This window comes from Urocampus carinirostris, chromosome 13 (assembly GCF_059441175.1).
Source record: "Urocampus carinirostris isolate Australia breed hairy pipefish chromosome 13, RoL_Ucar_1.0, whole genome shotgun sequence".
Classification (NCBI taxonomy): Eukaryota; Metazoa; Chordata; class Actinopteri; order Syngnathiformes; family Syngnathidae; genus Urocampus; species Urocampus carinirostris.
Genome location: NC_142361.1, coordinates 32,780,038 through 32,801,925, shown reverse-complemented (window position 1 = coordinate 32,801,925; position 21,888 = coordinate 32,780,038). Strand labels below are relative to the sequence as shown.

Below are 21,888 nucleotides of genomic sequence, written 5' to 3'. Positions count from 1 at the left end.
CCAAAAAATAGTTTTTGGTCCTATATCTTCCATAGACAAGGCGCACCGGATTATAAGGCGCTACAATGGGAATGTCGACAAAACAGTCAGATGATTCAGTCAAACTTATTACCCCCTTAACATTCCCAAAGCTTGCAAAGAAGCAAATACGTGTCATAGACACGTGCGGATGCGGTGTCCGTACGATGTCACTCAAATGCATCATTTCAAATATCATTCAGAAGGTTAAAGTCTTGGGATTCAAGAAATGCCAACCAGTCCTTAGTTTCTATTTTCTTTTTCGCTCGCAACTTTACTGTGCATATGACAATAAACACTTGGAATTGAGTTGAATTCACTCAACTCATCACAGCAACATCAAGATCGTTCTAAAACAAGATACCGGGAAAATATAAAGCCGCATAGCTCACCTAAGTTCTCACGCTCAATAATGATACGCAACCATGGTCTTCTTACAACCGTGAGTGAAGTAAATCCAGGAGAGTAGAATATTTACAAATACAGACTAATAAAACATGTTTCTTTATGGTGTACTTTAGCAAGCTTGCTAAGCTTGCTACGCCATTGCTAAACTCGGCCAATTGCAGGGTTTGTTTTGGCCATCTAGCCAATCCGAGGCTCCGAATAACTTCAGCCAATAGCGATCGATTTAACGGATGATTGACACATCTTTTTCGGCCAATTGCAGGGTTTGTTTCGGCCCTCTAGCCTATCCGAGGCTCCGAATAACTTTAGCCAATAGCGATCGATTCAAATGGTGATTGACACTTTGGTTAGCCAATGAAACGCCGGTATATAAATCCCAGCATACACCGCGGACGACTTCGCCTCCGGGGGAAAATCTAGTCGGCGGCTGCTTGCCTTAGTTGCAAGACTTTGCGAATTAATTTTGTTCCATAAATAAGGCGCACTGTATTATAAGACGCATGGTCAGCTTTTGAAAAAAATAAAGGCTTTTAGGTGCGGCTTTTAGGTGCGCCTTATAGTGCGGAAAATACGGTACATCAAAAAGGACACAATTATAGTAAATATCTATTTTGAGACAGCTCTATTAGACCATTTCTGAGTATTGCAGACCTTGTAATCGTCTTTCTGATCATTATTTCTTATTTCTTAATTCGAGACTATTTGGTCCCCTTGTCATTTGTGATCTTTTGCCACATTTCAGACTTCAAACATTAAGATCTCATCTCATCTCATTAGCTACACCGCTTATCCTCAGTAGGGTCGCGGGGGTGCTGGAGCCCATCCCAGCAATCATCGGGCAGTGGGCGGGGGACACCCTGAACTGGTTGCCAGCCAATCGCAGGGCACAAAGGGACAGACAACTCACTCGCTCATTCACACCTAGGGACAATTTGGACCGGCCAATCCACCTGAAATGCATGTTTTTGGAATGTGGGAGGAAACCGGAGTGCCCGGAGGAAACCCACGCAAGCACGGGGAGAACATACAAACTCCGCACAGGAAGTCTGGAGCTGGATTTGAACCCACGCAGGAGGTTCCCAAGACATGAACTGTGCCGCACATGTGCTAACAACTGCGCCGCCGTGCTGCCCCTAACATTAAGATATCAAACTGTAATTTCTTGTGAAGCATCAACAATAAGTGGGACACAATCATGAAGTGGAAGACACTTTATTGGATATTTTAAACTTTTTTAACGAATAAAAGTGGGCGTGCAAAATGATTCAGCCACATTGAGTTAATACTTTGTAGCGCCACCTTTTGCTGCGATTATAGCTGCAAGTCTCTATCAGTTTTGCACATCGAGAAACTGATATTTTTGCCCATTCCTCCTTGCAAAACAGCTCGAGCTCAGTGAGGATGGATGGAAAGTGTTTGTGAACAGCAGTTTTCAGTTCTTTCCACAGATTCTCAATTGGATTGACATCTGGAATTTGACTAACACTTTGACTAACACTTTGAAATGTTTTTTTGGTAAACCATTTCATTGTAGCTTTTGCTTTACGTTTTGGATCATTGTCTTGTTGGAAGACAAATCTCCGTCCCAGTCTCTGGTCATTTGCGGACTCCATCAGGTTTTTTTCCAGAATGGTCCTGTATTTGGCTCCATCCATCTTCCCATCAATTTTAACAATCTTCCCTGTCCCTGCTGAAGAAAAGCAGCCCCAAACCATGATGCTGCCACCACCATGTTTGACTGTGGGGATGGTGTGTGGAGGGTGATAAGCTGTGGGGCTCTTACGCCAAACATAACGTCTTGCATTGTTGGCAAAAAGTCTCATCTGACCAGAGCACCTTCTTCCACATGTTTAGTGTGGCTTGGGGCAAACCTTTAACGAGACTTTTTATGGATATCTTCAAGAAATAGATTCCTTCTTACCACTCTTCCATAAAGGCCAGATTTGTGCAGTATACGACTGATTGTTGTCCTATGGACAGATTCTCCCACCTCAGCTGTAGACCTCTGCAGTTCATCCAGAGTGATCATGGGCCTCTTGGCTGCATCTCGGTTCAGTTTTCTCCTTGTATGACCTGAAAGTTTAGGGGGACGGCCCGATCTTGGTAGATTTGCAGTGGTCTGATACTACTTCTTTTTCAATATTATTGCTTGCACGGTGCTCCTTGGGATGTTTATGGCTTGGGAAATCTTTTTGCATCCAAATCCAGCTTTAAACTTCTCCACAACAGTATCTCGGACCTGCCTGGTGTGTTCCTCGTTCTTCATGATGCTCTCTGCGCTTTGAACAGACCTCTCAGACTATCACATTGCAGGTGCATTTATACAGAGACTTGATTACACACAAGTCCATTTATCATCGTTTGTCATTTAGATCAACAATGAATCATTCAGAGATCCTCACTGAACTTCTGGACAGAGTTTGCTGCACTGAAAGTAAAGAGCTAAATCATTTTGCACACCCACTTTTTCGTTTTTTATTTGTTAAAAAAGTTTAAAATATCCAATAAATTGTGTTCCACTTCATGATTGTGTCCCGCTTATTGTTGATGCTTCACAAGAAATGACAGTTTTATATCTTGATGTTTGAAGTCTGAAATGTGGCTAAAGAGTTTCGCAAGCCACTGTATATATGCATATAATACATGGTAATACTGCATTCTTACTAAAATCTTACTATGTTATTATTTAGGGAAACAAATGGCAATCAACCAAATGAGACAGTACCACCCTTTATTGGCTTTTTAGAGAAATATAAAACGATTTGCTGTACTTGTGTTGAAAAACCATTTTTATTCATTAATTTCAAACTTCCTTTGTGTCCTAATTAAGCCTTTCACTCACAAAGTAAGTCAAGATAATGACTAAACCATGGCAATCAATACCTATAGGCACAACATGAGAAGGTCTTACCTTGGCAGTGAGTGCTGTTGATTCTCTTGTAACCCTGAGGGCAGTCAATCAGAGGAATAGCTGGTGAGTGAATGAGAAGAGTGTAAATTAGGGAAAGAGGAATATATTGACTCAGAAATCTTAGAAATAAAATATCTGCAATAGCAGATTTCATATATTATATATATTACCGTATTTTCCGCACTATAGGGCGCACCGGGTTAAAGGGCGCACCCCCAAAAAAATAGTTTTTGGTCCTATATCTTCCATAGAAAAGGCGCACCGGATTATAAGACGCTACAATGGGAACGTCGACAAAACAGTCAGATAGTTCAGTCCAACTTATTACCCCCGTAACATTCCCAAAGCTTGCAAAGAAGCAAATACGTGTCGTAGACACGTGCGGATGCGGTGTCCGTACGATGTCACTCAAATGCATCGTTTCAAATATCATTCGGAAGGTTAAAGTCTTGGGATTCAAGAAATGCCAACCATTCCTTAGTTTCTATTTCCTTTTTCGCTCGCAACTTTACTGTGCATATGACAATAAAAACTTGGAATTGAGTTGAATTCACTGAACTCATCACAGCAACATCAAGATCGTTCTAAAACAAGATACCGGGAAAATATAAAGCCGCATAACTCACCTAAGTTCTCACGTTCAATAATGATACCCAATCATGGTCTTCTTACAACCGTGAGTGTCGTAAATCCAGGAGAGTAAAATATTTACAAATACAGAATGGTAAAACATGTTTCTTTATGGCGTAGTTTAGCAAGCTTGCTATTCAGTCATCCTTTTCGGCCAATTGCAGGGTTTGTTTCGGCCCTCTAGTCTATCCGAGGCTCCGAATAACTTCAGCCAATAGCGATCGATTTAACGGATGATTGACACATCTTTTTCGGCCAATTGCAGGGTTTGTTTTGGCCCTCTAGCCAATCCGAGGCTCCGAATAACTTCAGCCAATAGCGATCGATTTAACGGATGATTGACACATCTTTTTCGGCCAATTGCAGGGTTTGTTTCGGCCCTCTAGCCTATCCGAGGCTCCGAATAACTTTAGCCAATAGTGATCGATTCAAATGATGATTGACACATTGGTTAGCCAATGAAACGCCGGTATATAAATCCCAGCACACAACGCGGACTATTCCACGTTCGGGGGGAAAATCGAGTCGGCGGCTGTTGCGTAAGTTGCGAGACCTTGCGATTTAATATTGAGCCATATATAAGGCGCACTGTATTATAAGGCGCATGGTCAGCTTTTGAAAAAAATTAGGACTTTTAGGTGCGCCTTATAGTGCGGAAAATACGGTATATTTCATATATAATTAGATTTTCGAAATTCAAACTGTTTTTTATGAAAAGTTCTTATGTGTATAATAATATGTAAAATATATTTTGCAGGTATTATTTGTTTTCACCAATGAACCTGACTGGAAAATGTAAGACAGTATTCCTTAGATTTTTGCGGTTAATCTGTTTCTGTCATGATTACTGATGTGAATAAGCTGTTCCAGCTCTTTTGGAGCGACCTGCTTCCTGCAACCAGGAATCACCGGATCGCGTGTGCAATCCTTTCCTTTCTTCCCAATAAAACTGAGAGAAACGTAACGCAAGTGGGTCCTGTCTCCGTTCTGGTCCTGACAGTACTTGCGTTATGTTTCTCTTATTTTTATTGGGAAGAAAGGAAAGGATTGCACACGCGATCCGGTCATCGCTGGTCGCGGGAAGCAGGTCGCTCTGAACTCGTGTGGCGAGCGATGGCGTGTCGGGAACTGACAAAAACGGGTCAGTAGCCGGGACAAGAGAGCAAAAAACGTGCTCGGGATCAGCAACGAGTCGAAAGCCAGGAGAGGAGAGTAGACCTGGTCAAGATCAAAAAACGGTTCGAAGCCGGGAAAAAAAACAAGGAGTAACTCAGCGTAGAAAAGCTTGCCTAGAGTAAACTGAGGTTCCCAGACAGACTGACAACAGGTGACAGGAAGGAGTGGGTTTAAATAGGGACAGGGAGCCAATCGGAGTCCGAGGCAGTTGGCGCCAAAAGACCGGTAACAGCTGACTCACATCACATTGGAAACCAGCACTCCAACCTCTGACAGAGGGTGACAAGTCAACTGGAGGACCCCACACCGGATATAACACACAATACTCTATTAAGGAAAGGGGGATTTAAAGACTGTGCCGACAGCAGAAGATGTCAGACCGTTGCTTAACCTTTTGTGTTTATTCTTGTGTTTGTTTGTCGACCCTTTTATATAATATTGGTCTGACAAAATTCATTTTTATGCATGAGTGCATTACTGCGCAAGCGCAACTTCTGTCACGGTTGCCATAGCGCCCAATTGGCCCCCGCCGTGTGGCGCCAGCTTGTCAGGGTTGCCATGGCGCCCAATTGGCCCCGCCCGTGGGCGCCAGCTGCAGCTTGTTCCTGCCATTCCCCTTTTGTCGGTCCGTCTGCGAATCTCTTTTTTCATACCGCAAGCCATTTTTAGCCTGTCCTGTGTTTTTGCTCCTGTTTTTCTTCCGCTACGATCTGTTTTAAGCTAGACCACGTCTGCTCTCCAGTCCCGAATTATGACCAGTTTTGATCTCGACCTCGTCTGTTCTCCCGCCCCGAATAACGATCCGTTTTTTTATCTCGACCACGTCTACTCTCCTCTTCTGGCTTTTGACTTTCTCCGTTCCCGACACCGCCATCCCTCGCCACAGAAGTCCCACTTCCGCGTCTGAGCAACCTGCTCCCCGCGACCAGCGATTTACGGATTGTGTGTACGATCCTTTCCCTTCTCCCCAATAAAACTGTGAGTAACGTTACGCGAGTGGGTCCTGTCTCCGTTCTGGTCCTGACAACTTCCCTCATGCAGGATATTTTAATGCCGCAAAACACTCTGAACTAGTAACAAAGACAAACAATACACGCAAAGTCAGGCTTAACCCTAAAAAGAGCATCCTATGTTGATTTCTCGGAGCTATTCCCATTTTGTTTTCTGTTCCCATGGCCAAAATGTCAAGGTTTTATTCACCCATACATAGAGGGTGCGACAGTTGTATCCATCCATATAGAGTGTAAGTCTATGCTTCTGGTAAGCCATGTACGAGCACACCTTGTAAACACATGGGATGCAGCCATTTATTTTAGGACAAAAGTTAAATGCAGAAACACCGTTTAGTTACGCGAGTACATGTGATATCCTGCACGGTTGTCATGGCGCCCAGCTTGCCCCGCCCCTCGACATCGGCTGAGACGCATTGGACTGATTGCTTTTGGAGTACTGAGTAATGCCTAGTTTGTAATTTTGATTGCCTTTAAGACTCTTTTGTTTTGTTTTTGGTCCACTTTTCTCTTTTATTAAAGTGACAAATCGTCTACGCATATGAGTTCCGACTTCCTGCTTCCCGGTCTGTTTCGTGACAGTACATCGCTCTAGCTAACCCTCAAAAGGTTTTTCACACAAACGGCATGTTATTCAGTCTTCATCAGTCATGTGAATGATTCATTCGGATAGCTCTAATCACCGTCCAGGATAAATGTGAGATTAAGGTGCTTGTAATTCCTCAAAGTACTTCATTGGAACCTATTAATAGTAATAAATCTACGTTGTAAAGAGGGACGCCACATTGGACATGGGAATACCGTGTAAGAAACTGGATGGATTCAAAAACAACTTACATGGTTTCGTTGGACATTTTTGGCATTTGTGGAAGCCCCAAGATGTTCCAATGGTCCCACAGCACTGCTCCTGTTTCGTGAGGCCGGGGAGCGCTTTCCCACACTGAAATGTCAATTCGAGAGATTATTAAGGTTTGGACGAATTAATCTTTTCAAACCAGTCGTTCAATGTTGATCTAAATGACTAACTATGCTAAGTGAAATCCACCTGTGTGTAATCTAGTTTCTGTATAAATGCACCTGCACTGTGGTAGTCTCAGAGGTCTGTTTAAAGCGCAGAGAGCATCATGAAGAATGAGGAACACACCAGGCAGGTCCGGGATACTGTTGTGGAGAAGTTTAAAGCTGGATTTGGAAACAAAAAGATTTCCCAAGCTTTAAACATCCCAAGGAGCGCCGTGCAAGCAATAATATTAAAATGGAAGGAGTATCAGACCACTGCAAATCTACCAAGATCGGGCCGTCCACCTAAACTTTCAGGTCCTTTAAGGAGAAAACTGATCAGAGATGCAGCCAAAAGGCCCACGATCACTCTGGATGAACTGCAGAGGTCTACAGCTAAGGTGTGAGAATCTGTCCATAGGACAACAATCATATACAGCACAAATCCGGCCTTTATGGAAGAGTGGCAAGAAGGAAGCCATTACTTAAAGATATCCACGAAAAGTATTGTTTAAGGTTTGCCACAAGCCACCTGGGAGACACACCAAACATGTGGAAGAAGGTGCTCTGGTCAGATGAGACCAAAATCGAACATTTTGGCAACAATGCAAGACGTTATGTTTAGTGTAAAAGCAGCACAGCTCATCACCCTCCACACACCATCCCCACAGTCAAACATGGTGGTGGCAGCATCATGGTTTGGGCCAGCTTTTCTTCAGCAGGGACAGGGAAGATGATTAAAATTGATGGGAAGATGGATGAAGCCAAATACAGGACCATTCAGGAAGAAAACCAGATGGAGTCCGCAAAAGACCTGAGACCGGGAAGGAGATTCGTCTTCCAAAAAGACAATGATCCAAAACGTAAAGCAAAAGCTACATTGGGATGGTTCACCAAAAACATATTAAGGTGTTAGAATGGCCAAGTCAAAGTCCAGACCTCAATCCAATTGAGAATCTGTGGAAAGAACTGACGCATCCAACCTCACGGAACATCGTGCTGTTTTGCAAGGAGGAATGGGCCAAAATATCAGTTTCTCGATGTGCAAAACTGATAGAGACATACCCCGAGCAACTTGCAGCTGTCATTGCAGCAAAAGGTGGCGCTACAAAGTATTAACCCAACAGGGCTGAATCATTTTGCACACCACCTTTCTCGTTTTTTATTTGTTAAAAAAAATTAAAATATCCAATAAAGTGTGTTCCACTTCATGATTGTGTCCCACTTATTGTTGATTCTTCACAAGAAATTACAGTTTTATATCTTTATGTTTGAAGTCTGAAATGTGGCAAAAGATAACAAAGTTCAAGGGGGCCAAACAGTTTCGCAAGCCACTGTACATCAAAGAGGTGTGCTCATTGATTAAATAAACCAGTACCACTACCGGAATTTTCTACTGTATGTGTCTTTTCCATCCCAAAAAAGCAGTTGAGCAATCATTATAAAATATATTGTGGCTCCTTTAACAAAACAAATTGTGGAACTACCTGACTTCCAACAGTTTCTTGGAAGCACCGCCCCAAGCTGTTCTTTGAGGAGACGGGCTGGTAAGTCATCTGGTCCCCATGTTGGCTTGGATAGACAATGTTGTAGCCATGGTGTTGGACTTTCTGACGGCTTTCGGTGTGATGATAGCTGTAGCTGGAGGAGGAAGAGGATCCCGACTGGGGACCTCTTTGACTTGGTCCGGTAACGTGTGGGTTGTCCAGCTGAGACACTTGATGGACCTCCACCGAGGCCTCGGGAGGATGCTTGATGTGGATGTTTACGATGTTGGGACTGAATACTAGTCATAGAAATATAACTGTAAGAACATTTGAAGAATGGTTTTCACAATCACTATCAAGAAAATAGTACCTACCAGTACTCTGCCCATTGCTGTAGGTCAGAGGTAAGGTGTGTGTGGAGTGGACCTGGGTTTGACTGTAACTGCCTGATGTCTGTTGAGGCTGATGGTGACCGTTTTGAACTGGAATCTGACAGAACTTGCCCGTGAAGTTTGGAGGGCATTGGCATTTGTCCCTGGCAGTGCATTTGCCGCCATTGATACAAGGCAGATGGCACACCACTGAGGAAAAAATAATACAAATTTAAACACATCAGTAGGGCTATGCAATAAAAGCCATCCGAGTCATGGTTTGGGGTGGTCGGTTTTCAGTCATCAGAAATCATGGAAGTAGGTCACTAGTAGTTCAAAGATGGATTAATAATAATGATACTACAGTGAGACATCCATCCATCCATTATCTGCACCGCTTATCCTCAGTAGGGTCGCGGGGGTGCTGGAGCCCATCCCAGCTATCTCCGGTCAGTGGGCAGGGGACACCCTAAACTGGTTGCAGGGCACACAGGAACAGCTCATTCCCACCTAGGGACAATTTGGACCAGCCAATTAACCTGACATGCATGTCTTTGGAATGTAGGGGGAAACCCACGCAAGCATGGGGAGAACATGCAAACTCCACACAGGAGGTTCGATCTCATGACCTCAGAACTGTGCCGCACATACGCTAACCACTGCGCCGATGTGCCGCCCTACAGTGAGACATGTAACAAAAATAGTAGGGATGCAGCGAAAAAAATGTTTTGCACCGAACCGAAATGGCTTGGCCGAAAACTGAAACACTAAATAAAGTAAATAAATATTCGTGATGTAGTCACCAGCAAATATAAATACAATATAATATAATTTGAACAGGACACAGCATCGCACACACAAAAATATGCAAACACAGTTTTTTAGATTAAATTATATAGGTGAGATTTAGATTAGATTAGATTTAGATATATCCAGAATGTAGAGATATTCCCTGACCGGCTACAAAAACTTCTCTCCCTTTTGCATTCCGTCTTTAGACTTAAGTGCCACACCCTTATCAAGAGACCAGAACAGACCAGGAAACCCCAGAGCATTTGTTTCAGTGCTTTATTTAAGGAAGCGTACAGGGCTTGCGGGAGACGTGATGGCCGTCAGAAGTCAGCAGCGGAGCCGGAGAGATAGCTTCGGATGAAGTAGCCAATCGGAATGCGGAAGGTCAGGCAGGTCGAGTTTACCGGGGCTGGAGAGGAGATCGAAGCGTGGGACGGAAACAGGTCGGATCGGAGGCAGGCAGAAACAGGTAAGCAGAGTTCTTTGACGAACGAAATCAGGAGAGTCACACAGAGTTGTACACTCTGACGAGGAGGTCTGGGCGCAGCGTGCTTAAGAGCGAAGTGCCAGCCAATCAGCAGGCACCCACATGATTGCTCCAGGTGATCAGAGTTAGTAATCATGAAAACCCTACCTTGTTGATTAGATTACCAGAGCTGACTGACAAGGTTTTCCATTGTAATAAAAAAATCTATGGCTGTGCTCTCATGTCATGATAGCCTGATGTTAAATGATTCCTGATCAGAAAATGTTTAGTTTGAGAAATTTTACTATACAGGCTTGCTTGGCATAAAACAAACTATTGGCAACCAAATGATGGTAACTTCAGTTTGTATCGATCGTTAAAACTGACAAAATATCTTTAGTACAATCTCTCTTGGCCAAAAGGGGTTTGTGCAACCCAAATTCATAAATTGAGCAGAATGAATTGACTTGATTTAATTTCCTGCTTATTCTGAAACATCTTTGAGCAAGATAACATGACCTCATCAGCCTGCCGTTTCAAAATGTTAATTGAATCAGCTAATCTGGTCATAAATCAACACTCCCCTTTCGACCTCGCTCGTCGTATAAGGAGGCTAAACAAAAAAGGGAGTTATTTATTGTCTCTCGAGTCTTTGTAACCAGCCTTGACCAAATAAGCTTTCATCTTCCAGTCCTGTGGCTCAGATGTTCTCGCACTCACGCACAAACACGGAAGGGGAGCAAGAGAGGAAACCAGATGGAATGAAGCAAGCCTGGACAAGTGCATTACACCAAAGGCTTCTTACTCCAGTCGGCAGCCAAATATGCAAAGCATAGCATTTGCAAATGGATCGTATTAAGAACGGGGACCATGTTGCTTTTCATTGCTCACTGAGGGTTAAAATAGCATACCTGGCAACCTGTACGGTTTTGACGTACAAAGTACGTTTATTATGCGTTTTAAGACGAGTACGACGTACAAGGAAATCTGTACGGAAAAACAAAAAATTGTCAATGACGGGTATACACCGACTATCACCAAATCAATCAAGTCAAACCAGTTCGCCGCGGTAGCCTCTATCTCGTTTTTTTTCATCGCAAACGAAGCGAGCGTTTTGATCTAGTGAAAGGAAGTCCGTCTCTTTTTAGAGAACTGGCTGTTTCGGCTCAACTCATTAATGAGAGCCGTCTCTCAACCGGCTCACCTGCTTTGATGCATTATATTACGAATTATTATGTTGTATAAAGGGCGGCGGCGCAGTGGTTAGCGCGTGTGCAGCACAGTTCTGAGGTCGTGGGAACCTCCTGCGTGGGTTCAAATCCAGCTACCGGCCTTACTGTGCGGAGTTTGTATGTTCTCCCCGTGCCTGCGTGGGTTTCCTCCCACATTCCAAAGACATGCATTTCAGGTGGATAGGCCGGTCCAAATTGTATAAATATATATATATATTTTTTTTTGTTTGTTTTGTTTTTTTTTTCCTTGAAAAAGTTGGCCAGCACGGCGGCGCAGTGGTTAGCGCGTGTGCAGGCACAGTTCTAAGGTCTTGAAGTCCTCCTGTGTGGGTTCAAATCCAGCTACCGGACATCCTGTGCGGAGTTTGTATGTTCTCCCCGTGCTTGCATGGGTTTCCTCCGGGCACTCCGGTTTCCTCCCACATTCCAAAAACATGCATTTCAGGTGGATTGGCCGGTCCAAATTGTCCCTAGGTGTGAATGAACGAGTGAGTTGTCTGTCCTTGTGTGCCCTGCGATTGGCTGGCAACCAGTTCAGGGTGTCCCCCGCCCACTGCCCGATGACTGCTGGGATGGGCTCCAGCACCCCCGCGACCCTACTGAGGATAAGCGGTGCAGCTAATGAGATGAGATGAGAAGTTGTCGGCCGCCCGGGTGGAGACGTTTTGTAAATTGCACGCCCGGCGTAAAAGATGCACGCCCGGGCATACGTTATTTCAGACACTGTATTACCATATTGCAATTTTAGAAGTGAGAGTAAGCGGAATCAACAAATACAACATCTGCCTTATGGGAATTACTTACATATTTAAATACACCGATCATGTCATGGATTTCTCATACCAGTTATCAATCACATTTCTACAAAGAAGTCACAATGACCCATGAATAGTAAGCTATTTTCTGATCTGGTCCACGAGCTACTCGGGTGTTCTTATTGGAACACCTACCTATTGAACACCTACTGCTCACTCGATATGGAGTTTCTGGCAGTATCGTGCAGACACTTCTATGCACCGGGAGAGTTAACTGTGGTCTTTGTGTTTGCTTTCCACCGCTAACCCTTTCACCGGATGCTAACGTTAGCATAGCGCTAAATCTCCTGCCCGCTGCTATCAATAAACAGCAGCTTGCACACCCCAACGGAGCTTTATCGTCGACGGCGGCTTTAATCGGGCATGTTTTTGGACTGTACTCCCAAATCCATTCAATATGTGGACTGAGCAAAACACTGGACTATGTGTATTGTAAGATCAAACATCAACTCTGTTTGTCCCTCACCCCCCTCATCACCCCAAAGTTCTTTGTTCCTTTATCTCTTTGTTTCCTTATCCTCACTGTAAATGTGGAACTGGAGTCGTCCAATTTTGTTGTCACAGCATATCCCATGTTGTAACAATGACAATAAATTACATAATATTCTATTCTATTCTATTCTATTACCCTCAGGCACTATGTTGAGGACCCCTATTGTAATTGGCCACTGAATTCATCGTTTATTTTATTCATATTCAACATTCTTTTCTTCACCTCATCTTGAATGTTTTGTGTTCTAGACAGGGGAATGTCATCCTTTTTCAGCATGTGAGCTACTTAGAAAAGGACCAAGTCTAAATGATCTACCAACTCCATAAATGCAAAACATGAATTATTTTCAAAAGTATTGAGTATTCTTTGTAAAGTATATAAAATATAAAATAAAATAATCAAAATGTTAGCACAGTCTGGTTCTTCAAAATGACAGAAAGAAATTCTCATATTGCTCAATGGACAATACAGACCCTCCCCTACTTACAACAATTCGACTTGAGAAAAACAGTAGATACGGAAAAAAAATGTGGGATGTGGAAAAATATCCGGACATTTTGTATTGTGTGCACCTTTTTCCGAGTACAGGACATTACTGTAGTGATTCTTTCCGCCACTAGCGGCGTGTGGTGCTGTGAGAGCTCACCCAGCATGCCCCCCGAAGAAGAAATCCGCTTCCTCTTCCTAGTTCGTGTGTAATGTAAACACACTGCACTGTATCTCTAGCGCGCTAAGAACTTTGACATTTTTATTGTTTAATATCTCGTGCATCCATTCAATATGGTTGGTGTAAAGTGTAAAGAAGAGACGAGCCTTTTCTTTTGAAATGAAAGTGGAATAAGAAAGCTTGATGCGGTTGAGAAAATGGTTAGATTGCTTTTTTTCGAACACTATTTACCACGGAGGGGGAAGTCGCCTAATTGTTGAAACCCATCTTCCACAAGTAAATTGAACTTAACTTTATTTATTTTTATAGAGCATATTATTTTATGAAATGTTTATTTTTTAGTACAAAATAATACAGGTTGCTTATACAAGCCTTAAATATACTTATAACATATGTTTCACACAAAATATAGCACCTACAAACGGTGGTCTGGAACCTTCTGGAATCTTCTATCCTCACTGTAAAATGTGAACCTGGAGTGTCACGTCCAATTTTGTTGTCACAATATGTTCAACCCATTTTGTAACAAAGACAATAAAGACATATTCTATTCTATTCTCATCTCATCTCAATAGCTATATCGCTTATCCTCATTAGGGTCGCAAGGGGCTGGAGCACATCCCAGCCATCTCCGGGCAGTGGGCAGGGGACACCCCGAACTGGTTGCCAGCCAATCACAGGGCACACGGGGACAGACAAGTCACTCGCTCATTCACACCTAGGGACAATTTGGACCGGCCAATTCACCTGAAATGCGTGTCTTTGGAATGTGGGAGGAAACCGGAGTACCCGGAGGAAACCCACGCAAGCACGGGGAGAACATACAAACTCCGCACAGGAAGTCTGGAGCTGGATTTGAACCCACGCAGGAGGTTCCCATGACATGAACTGTGCCGCACATGCGCTGACCACTATTCTATTCTATTCTATCTTGTTCATAAGTAGGGCAGCGTCTGTACATGACACATATGTGGAAGGCAGGCTCTGTTGTGGGTACAGAGCTGGACAGCCTGACATTCTTCATGCCATCAGGCTCTTGAACTCCACCCGGGGGAGTAAAAGCCCACATTAAACCGCACCCCCACATTTGCATATTTTCATTACAGTGTGTATTTTCCGTAGCACTATTTAAATACTCTATAGCAAAACTTTATATCGGTATTTTTGTATTCTAGATAGATAGATAGATAGATGTCTAGATAGATAGATAGATGTCTAGATAGATAGATAGATAGATAGATGGATAGATAGATGTCTAGATAGATAGATAGATGTCTAGATAGATAGATAGATAGATGTCTAGATAGATAGATAGATGTCTAGATAGATAGATGTCTAGATAGATGTCTAGATGTCTAGATAGATAGATGTCTAGATAGATGTCTAGATGTCTAGATAGATAGATATATGTCTAGATGTCTAGATAGATAGATAGATAGATAGATGTCTAGCTAGAGAGATAGATGTCTATATGGAGAGATAGATGTCTAGATAGAGAGATAGATGTCTAGATAGAGAGATAGATGTCTAGATAGATAGATAGATGTCTAGATAGATGTCTAGATAGATGTCTAGATAGATGTCTAGATAGATAGATAGATAGATAGATAGATAGATAGATAGATAGATAGATAGATAGATAGATAGATAGATAGATGCCTAGATGTCTAGATAGATGTCTAGATGTCTAGATAGATAGATGTCTAGATAGATAGATGTCTAGCTAGATAGATGTCTAGATAGATGTCTAGATAGATGTCTAGATAGATGTCTAGATAGATGTCTAGATAGATAGATAGATAGATAGATAGATAGATAAATACAGTAGATAGATAGATAGATAGATAGATCGATCCCCGCAGGGAAATTCACATATGTGAATATGTGCTTTGCTATGTAAACCCGACTCTAACTATAACTTATGATCATATGATTGTCTTGATTCTGATGTTGAGATATTCACACTATAGAGCCAAACTTGAGATTTGATTCAATAAATCTGATTGAATAATTAGAATCACTCACCTATCCTGAAATTGGGTGCCGTCAAAGTATCCGTGGCATGGCCGTTTTCACTGATGATGGTTGTGGTATTTCCCTGCTGGCAGTTGTTATGACAACGACCTCCCACGCAGGTGAATTTGCAGATGGTGGGAGTGAAGACCACCTTGATCCTCCCCGTGTGGTTGCTTACTGCCACAGTGCAAACCAAAAATAGGGACAATTGTGATTTTTTTGAGCCACGAAAACGTTATCAAGGATCAATTGAGAGAGGCAGGAAAAATACAATTCAGGAAAACTAAGAATAAAATGCAAAATATATATATTTTTTGCATATAATATGATTTGAAACTAATAGTGTTTATTTTAATTAGGTGAGATGCGACAATCAGTGCATAGAATTACTTTCAATACTGTCAGGACCAGAACGGAAACAGGACCCACTCACGTCACGTTTACCACAAGATTTATTGAAGGAACGAGGAAGGGGTGCGCCCACGATCCGGTGTTCGCTCTCGTACTCGGCTTGTGATCCGGACACGGAAGTGGATCTTCCGGTGTCAGGGGCAGAAAATTGGTCGGTAGCCGGGACAGGGGGAGCAAGACAGGGTCGGAAACGAGTCGTAAGCCAGGGCGGGAGAGCAGACGTGGTCGGGATCGAAAAAACGGATCGTAATTCGGGATGGGAGAGCAGACGTGGTCGAGATCGAAAAAACGGATCGTAATTCGGGATGGGAGAGCAGACGTGGTCGAGATCAAAAGAGGTCGTAGCGGGAGACAAACAGGAGCAAAAAACGGGACAAGCGAGAGTCAGGGACAAAAAAAAGCTTATGGAGATTCGCAGATGGACTGACCCCAGGGGATTGACAGGACACAGTTAGAATACTGACAAGAAGTTTCTCCTGTTAGTTATCGATATCCTGATTTTTTTGTCAACCCTGTCTGTACCTTCCTGTCCGGTATCGACCCCATCTGTCCGATATCACTCGGGCAATTGGAATCGGTCTCGTCGGTCTCTGGCTTCCTGTCTTTCCAAGCCAGACCGGCTCCCTAATGTACATGACTCCCCATTTCCCGTAAAATGAAAGGCTTGTGTGAGAACGTCACGCGATTGGGTCCTGTATCTGTTCTGGTTCTGACATAAACCATAGAGGAAAGCATTGCAGTGATCAAGGTGTGAGGTGACAAAGCTATGGAGTTTAGTTCATAAAAGACCAATTATTTTGCATTGCTCATGTTGGTACCAAATTGTGTCGGTTAAAACTTGGATCGATTTAATGTTGAATCTCGTTATACGATAATGGATGCTGAAGTCTTAGAACATTGTAAACCAGATTTGGGAAGACTGGAGGGAGACCCTATATGACTCGTTCATAAACTCCTTACAAATCCAAATGTGTCACGGTTGCCATGGCGCCCAATTGGCCCCGCCCGTGTGGCACCAGCTGCGGCTCATTCACAGATTGGCTTTCAGTCCATTTAAGCTCAGTGCTCTCATTTTTCCTTAGTCAGTCCGTCAACGAACCTCTGCCCCGCAAGACGTGGGTTCTGACTCGGTCCTGTGTTCCGGTTGGTATTTCCAGTCTGGTATTGTTCCCGTTTATTTTTATCCTGTTTAATATTGGTTTCCCGTTTTGTTTCCGTCCATTTTTGTCCTGTTTATTATTCTCTCCAGTTTTCGTCCCTGTCTAGTTTGTCCTGTTTGCTTTCGATATCCTGTTTTATTAGCTATCCTGTCTTTCCCGTCCTGTCCGGCATCGACCCCATCTGTCCGATATCAACTCAAGTCATTGGTATCGATCTCGTCGGCCTCTGGCTTCCTATCATTTCATGCCAGACTGTTGCCTAACGTGCATGACTCCCCAATTCCCATAAAATAAGAGGCTCGTGTGAGTAACGTCACGCGATTGGGTCCTGATCCTGTTCTGGTTCATGACAAAATGGCAACTCACTGTCAGCAGGGCGTTATTAACAAACAAAATTTTACTTACAGGATGAAAAGATAAAATACTTACCATGTATAGGATTGTGTGCCACTGACAAAGGGATAGGTCTTTCCAGTTGAGGTTTGATGTGCGTTGTCTGGGTGTGGGTGGTATGCGTGTGGTAGTATTTCGGCTTTATGACGTATTGCTGGCCTGGGTGGATGGGTACGGAACGGATTCTGGAAAAAAACAACCAAAATTAAGTTACCTTTACCAGCAAACAGCCTAAAATCATCTGATGTGTAAAGAACTTGGTGTCAGGACCAGAACGGAGACAGGACCCACTTGCGTTTTGCCATTACGTTTCTCACAAGTTTTATTGGAAGAAAGAGAAAGGGTTGCGCCCACGATCCGGTGATTGCTGGGCGGGGGAAGCAGGTCGCTCCGAACGCGGAAGTGGATCTTTCGTGTCGAACGATGGCGGTGTCAGGAACGGAAAACGGGTCAGTAGCCGGGACAGGAGAGCAAAAATGTGGAAGCGAGTCGGAAGCCAGGAAAGGAGAGTAGACCTGGTTAGTATCAAAAATGGGTTGAAGCCGGGGGACAGGCGGGAGCAAAAAACAGGTGGGAGTCAGGGTCAAAAAAGGCTTGCCTAGTGTTAACTGAGGTTTGTAGACGGACTGACAAAATAGGACAGATAGGAGTCGGTTTAAATAGGAACAGGGAGCCAATCAGAGTCCGAGGCAGTTGGCGCAAACAGAGCGGGCACAGGTGAATCACATCGGTAATCGTGACACTTGGAGCTTCAATGGGTTATTAGCTGCAGCTACAGAAATATATCTCAACTTTCTTCACTTTAACAGATCACAAAGTAAAAAAACTGAAAAAATTCAACTGGAAAATTGTTTTGGGGTGAAAGAAAAATGGCAAAGTCAGTTTGAAATACTGTACAATGAATAACAGAACCGTAAAAATTGAATCACTCATATGATAAATTTACAAAACAAAGAATGTCACGACCAGAACCGAATCAGGACCCAACTGCGTAACGTTAGCCACAAGTTTATTGATAGAAAGAGGAAGGCCAAGCCGGTCACACAATCAGATCGTGTTCTGAATACGGAAGTGGATCTTCCAAACTAGAGATGGCGTGTCGAGGACGGAAAAAAACAGGTCGATAGCCGGGACAGAAGAGCAAAAACGTGTTCGGAATCAAAAACGGGTCGTAAACCGGGACGGGAGAGCAAACGTGGTCGGGGTCAAAAAACAGGTCCTAGCCGGAGACAAACGGGGAGATCAGGAACGGACGGGTGGAAAAACGGGTGCAAAAAGCGGGACCGACGGGAGTCAGAGTCAGAGTGCTTGCCTTGTAGAAACAGGTTCACTGACTGACAACAGGCGTGTCAAAGGACTGGGCTTAAAAAGGACAGGGAACCAATGAGTACCAACACATTTGCATGTTATATTTCTGTATATGTTTTTAAATAGATACGTTTCCTAAAATTGGTTTTGAAACGCTCAAGATTAAAGGAAAATAATATATCAGGTTGCCATGATTACCAATGGGAATCACCTGTGCCCGCTCATTTGGCGCCAGCTGCTGCGGGCTCTGATTGGCTCCCTGTCTCGACTTAAACCCAGTCCAGTCAATCCCCTGTTGTCAGTCCGTCCGCAAACCTCAGTGAACACTAGGCAAGCCTTTTTCAACCCTGACTCCCACCTGTCCCGTTTTTTGCTCCAGTCTGTTTCTGGCTTCAACTTGTTTTTGATCCGTAACACGTCTACTCTCCCATCCTGGCTTTCGACCTCTTTTAGTCCTCGCCTACGTCTTCTCTCCTATTCTGGCTTACGACTCGCTTCCGACCCCGACCAGGTTTTAGCTCTCCTGTCCTCGCTACCGACCCGCTTTTTTCGTCCCTGACACCGCCATCGCTCGCCACGGAAGATCCATTTCTGCGGTCAGAGTACAACCCGAGTACCAGAGCGACTTGCTTCCTGCATCCAGCGAACACCGGATCGTGGGCGCAATAAAACTCATGAGAAAAGCAACGCAAGTGGGTCCTGTCTCCGTTCTGGTCCTGACACAGGTCTCTGTTTTAAGCACTTAATTTGAAATGTATTTTTGTAGTGTTTCTGCAGTCGTATCTTTGCAGTAGTTCTGTAGTATTACTGTAGTTTTATTTCTGTAGTATATCTGCAGGATAGCTCGGCAGGCCGGATTAAACAAGCCTGACGGTAGACTTAGGAGACAGGATCACTGCTCAAAATTGTTGATGTTCAACAAGAGGAACTTCTGCATGGTTTTCGATTGTTTCCGAATGGAACATTGACTAAAAGCTCGCCATTCATACCCGGCCTGTGATTCAGCAGGAATGTTTTCCAATAAATTTGTGGTGAGCGATAATTGGATCAGGAAAACGACGGGAGCAAAATTTCACCCTGCGGCAGTCGGGCCAAAACAAAGATGGTCAGCACAATGGACACGAAAACAGAAAAATAATCGTCAAGGATCCTTGGGCAAAATCCCAATATCCTCAGAATGTTTTCAATAAGATGTATTTGATTCTAAATTTGGTAAGCGCACACATTAGAATAGAATAGAGCACCGTCATAATTTTTTAATATTATTTTGTCAAAGGCAGTCAGATACATTTGGATTAAACATTATGAAGATTGTACATTATTTATATATTAAAAATTAAAAAGGAAATCTATATATCATTCATATAAATTCGTACTACACTGTCAGAACCAGAACAGGAGGAGGACCCAGATGCGTAACGTTTTCACACAAGCTTTATTTTACGGGAATGGGACAGTCATGCGCATGAACACAGTGATTCGACGATCGCTGGGCGGAAGAAGTAAGACAGAAGTCTGGTGTGGAAAAACAAGCCAGAGGCAGATGAGATCGATACCAGATACACGAGCAGATACCGGACAGACGGAGTCACTACGGGACAGGGGGGGACACAAGGGAGGGATACCGGATACTGGAGTCAAAAATCAGACAGGACGAGACAGATGGGATCGATACCAGACACTGGAGACTGGAGTCAGATATCAAACAGGACGGGATAGACAAGATTGAAACCGATACTGGAGACTGAAGTCAAATATCAGACAAGACGAGACAGACAGGATCGATACCAGACACTGGAGACTGGAGTCAGATATCAAACAGGACGAGATAGACGCGATTGGAACCGATACTGGAGACTGGCGCAAGATATCAGGCAGAATGAGACAGGTGGGATCGATACCGGATACCGGAGACTGTAGCAAGTTATCAGACAGAATGAGACAGATGAGCTCGATACCAGACACTGGAGACTGGTGTCAGATATCAGACAGGATGAGATAGACAGGATTGAAACCGATACTGGAGACTGGAGTCAGATATCAGACAGGATGAGACAGACGGGATCTATACTGGATCCTGGAGAATGGAGTCAGATATCAAATGGGACAAGACAGACAGGATCGATACAGGATACTGGAGACTGGAGTCAGATATCAGACAGGACGAGACAGACGGGATTGATACCTGACACTTGAGAATGGAGACAGATATCAAACAGGATGATATAGACGAGATCGATACCCGATTCTGGAGACTGGAGTCAGATATCAGACAGGACGAGACAGACGGGATCGATACCAGACAGTGGAGACTGGAGTCAGATATCCGACAGGATGAGACAGACGGGATTGAAACGGGTACTGGAGACTGGAGTCAGATATCAGACAGGACGGGATCGACGGGATCGAAACCGGACAGGATACACAAGCAGGATACCGGACAGAGTCAAAACACACGTCTTGCGGAGTTTCATTGACGGACTGACAAAGTGTGAGTGAGAGCACTCAGCTTAAATAGGAGGGAAGCCAATCAGGCAACAAGCCGCAGCTGGCACCAAAAGGGCGGGGCCAATTGAGGGCAATGGGCAACCGTGACATACACAGAACTACAAGGTCACATTACAAGTGTATTTACACTCAAACAGCCTTTTTATTTCCTGAGCACAGATTGGAGCAATCCGAATGAATCGTTTACATGGTTGGTGACAAAAAATAACCCCAAGAGCCGAAGTCAAAAGTGCTTGCCTTGCATGTGCTAAGGTTCGCTGGCGGACTGAACAAGAGTGACCGGAAAGGAAGCGCTTAAATAGGGTGAGGGATCATTAGGAAACGAATTCTCTGATGGTTAGAGAGAGAGAGAGAGAGAGAGAGAGAGAGAGAGAGAGAGAGAGAGAGAGAGAGAGAGAGAGAGAGAGAGAGAATTTATTCATCAAAAATACCCAATATAACGTCTTGATATAGAGTATTTAAATAGTGCTCCGGAAAATACACACTGTAATAAAAATAGGGTAATATGTGGGGGTGGGGTTTAATGTGGGCTTTTACTCCCCCGGGTGGAGTTCAAGAGCCTCATGGCATGAGGAAGAAATGACCTCCTCAGTCTGTTCGTGGAACAAGACTGTGAC

The 21,888-nt window shown here is 43.7% G+C and overlaps 1 protein-coding gene across 3 annotated transcripts in view; it reads right to left on the bottom strand.

The window, feature by feature from the left end:
* The window catches only part of ltbp1 (latent transforming growth factor beta binding protein 1), a 155,293-nt gene that overhangs the window by 97,470 nt on the left and 35,935 nt on the right, over positions 1-21,888 (bottom strand). For all 3 annotated transcript variants that reach the window (XM_088351050.1, XM_088351052.1, XM_088351051.1), the window contains exons 4-9: positions 17,492-17,640; positions 15,501-15,668; positions 9,014-9,220; positions 8,640-8,938; positions 6,991-7,093; positions 3,338-3,397 (exon numbers count right to left, since the gene is read on the bottom strand). In XM_088351050.1, the coding sequence (XP_088207176.1) occupies positions 3,338-3,397; positions 6,991-7,093; positions 8,640-8,938; positions 9,014-9,220; positions 15,501-15,668; positions 17,492-17,640 (986 nt within the window). The remainder of the gene's footprint in view (positions 1-3,337; positions 3,398-6,990; positions 7,094-8,639; positions 8,939-9,013; positions 9,221-15,500; positions 15,669-17,491; positions 17,641-21,888) is intronic.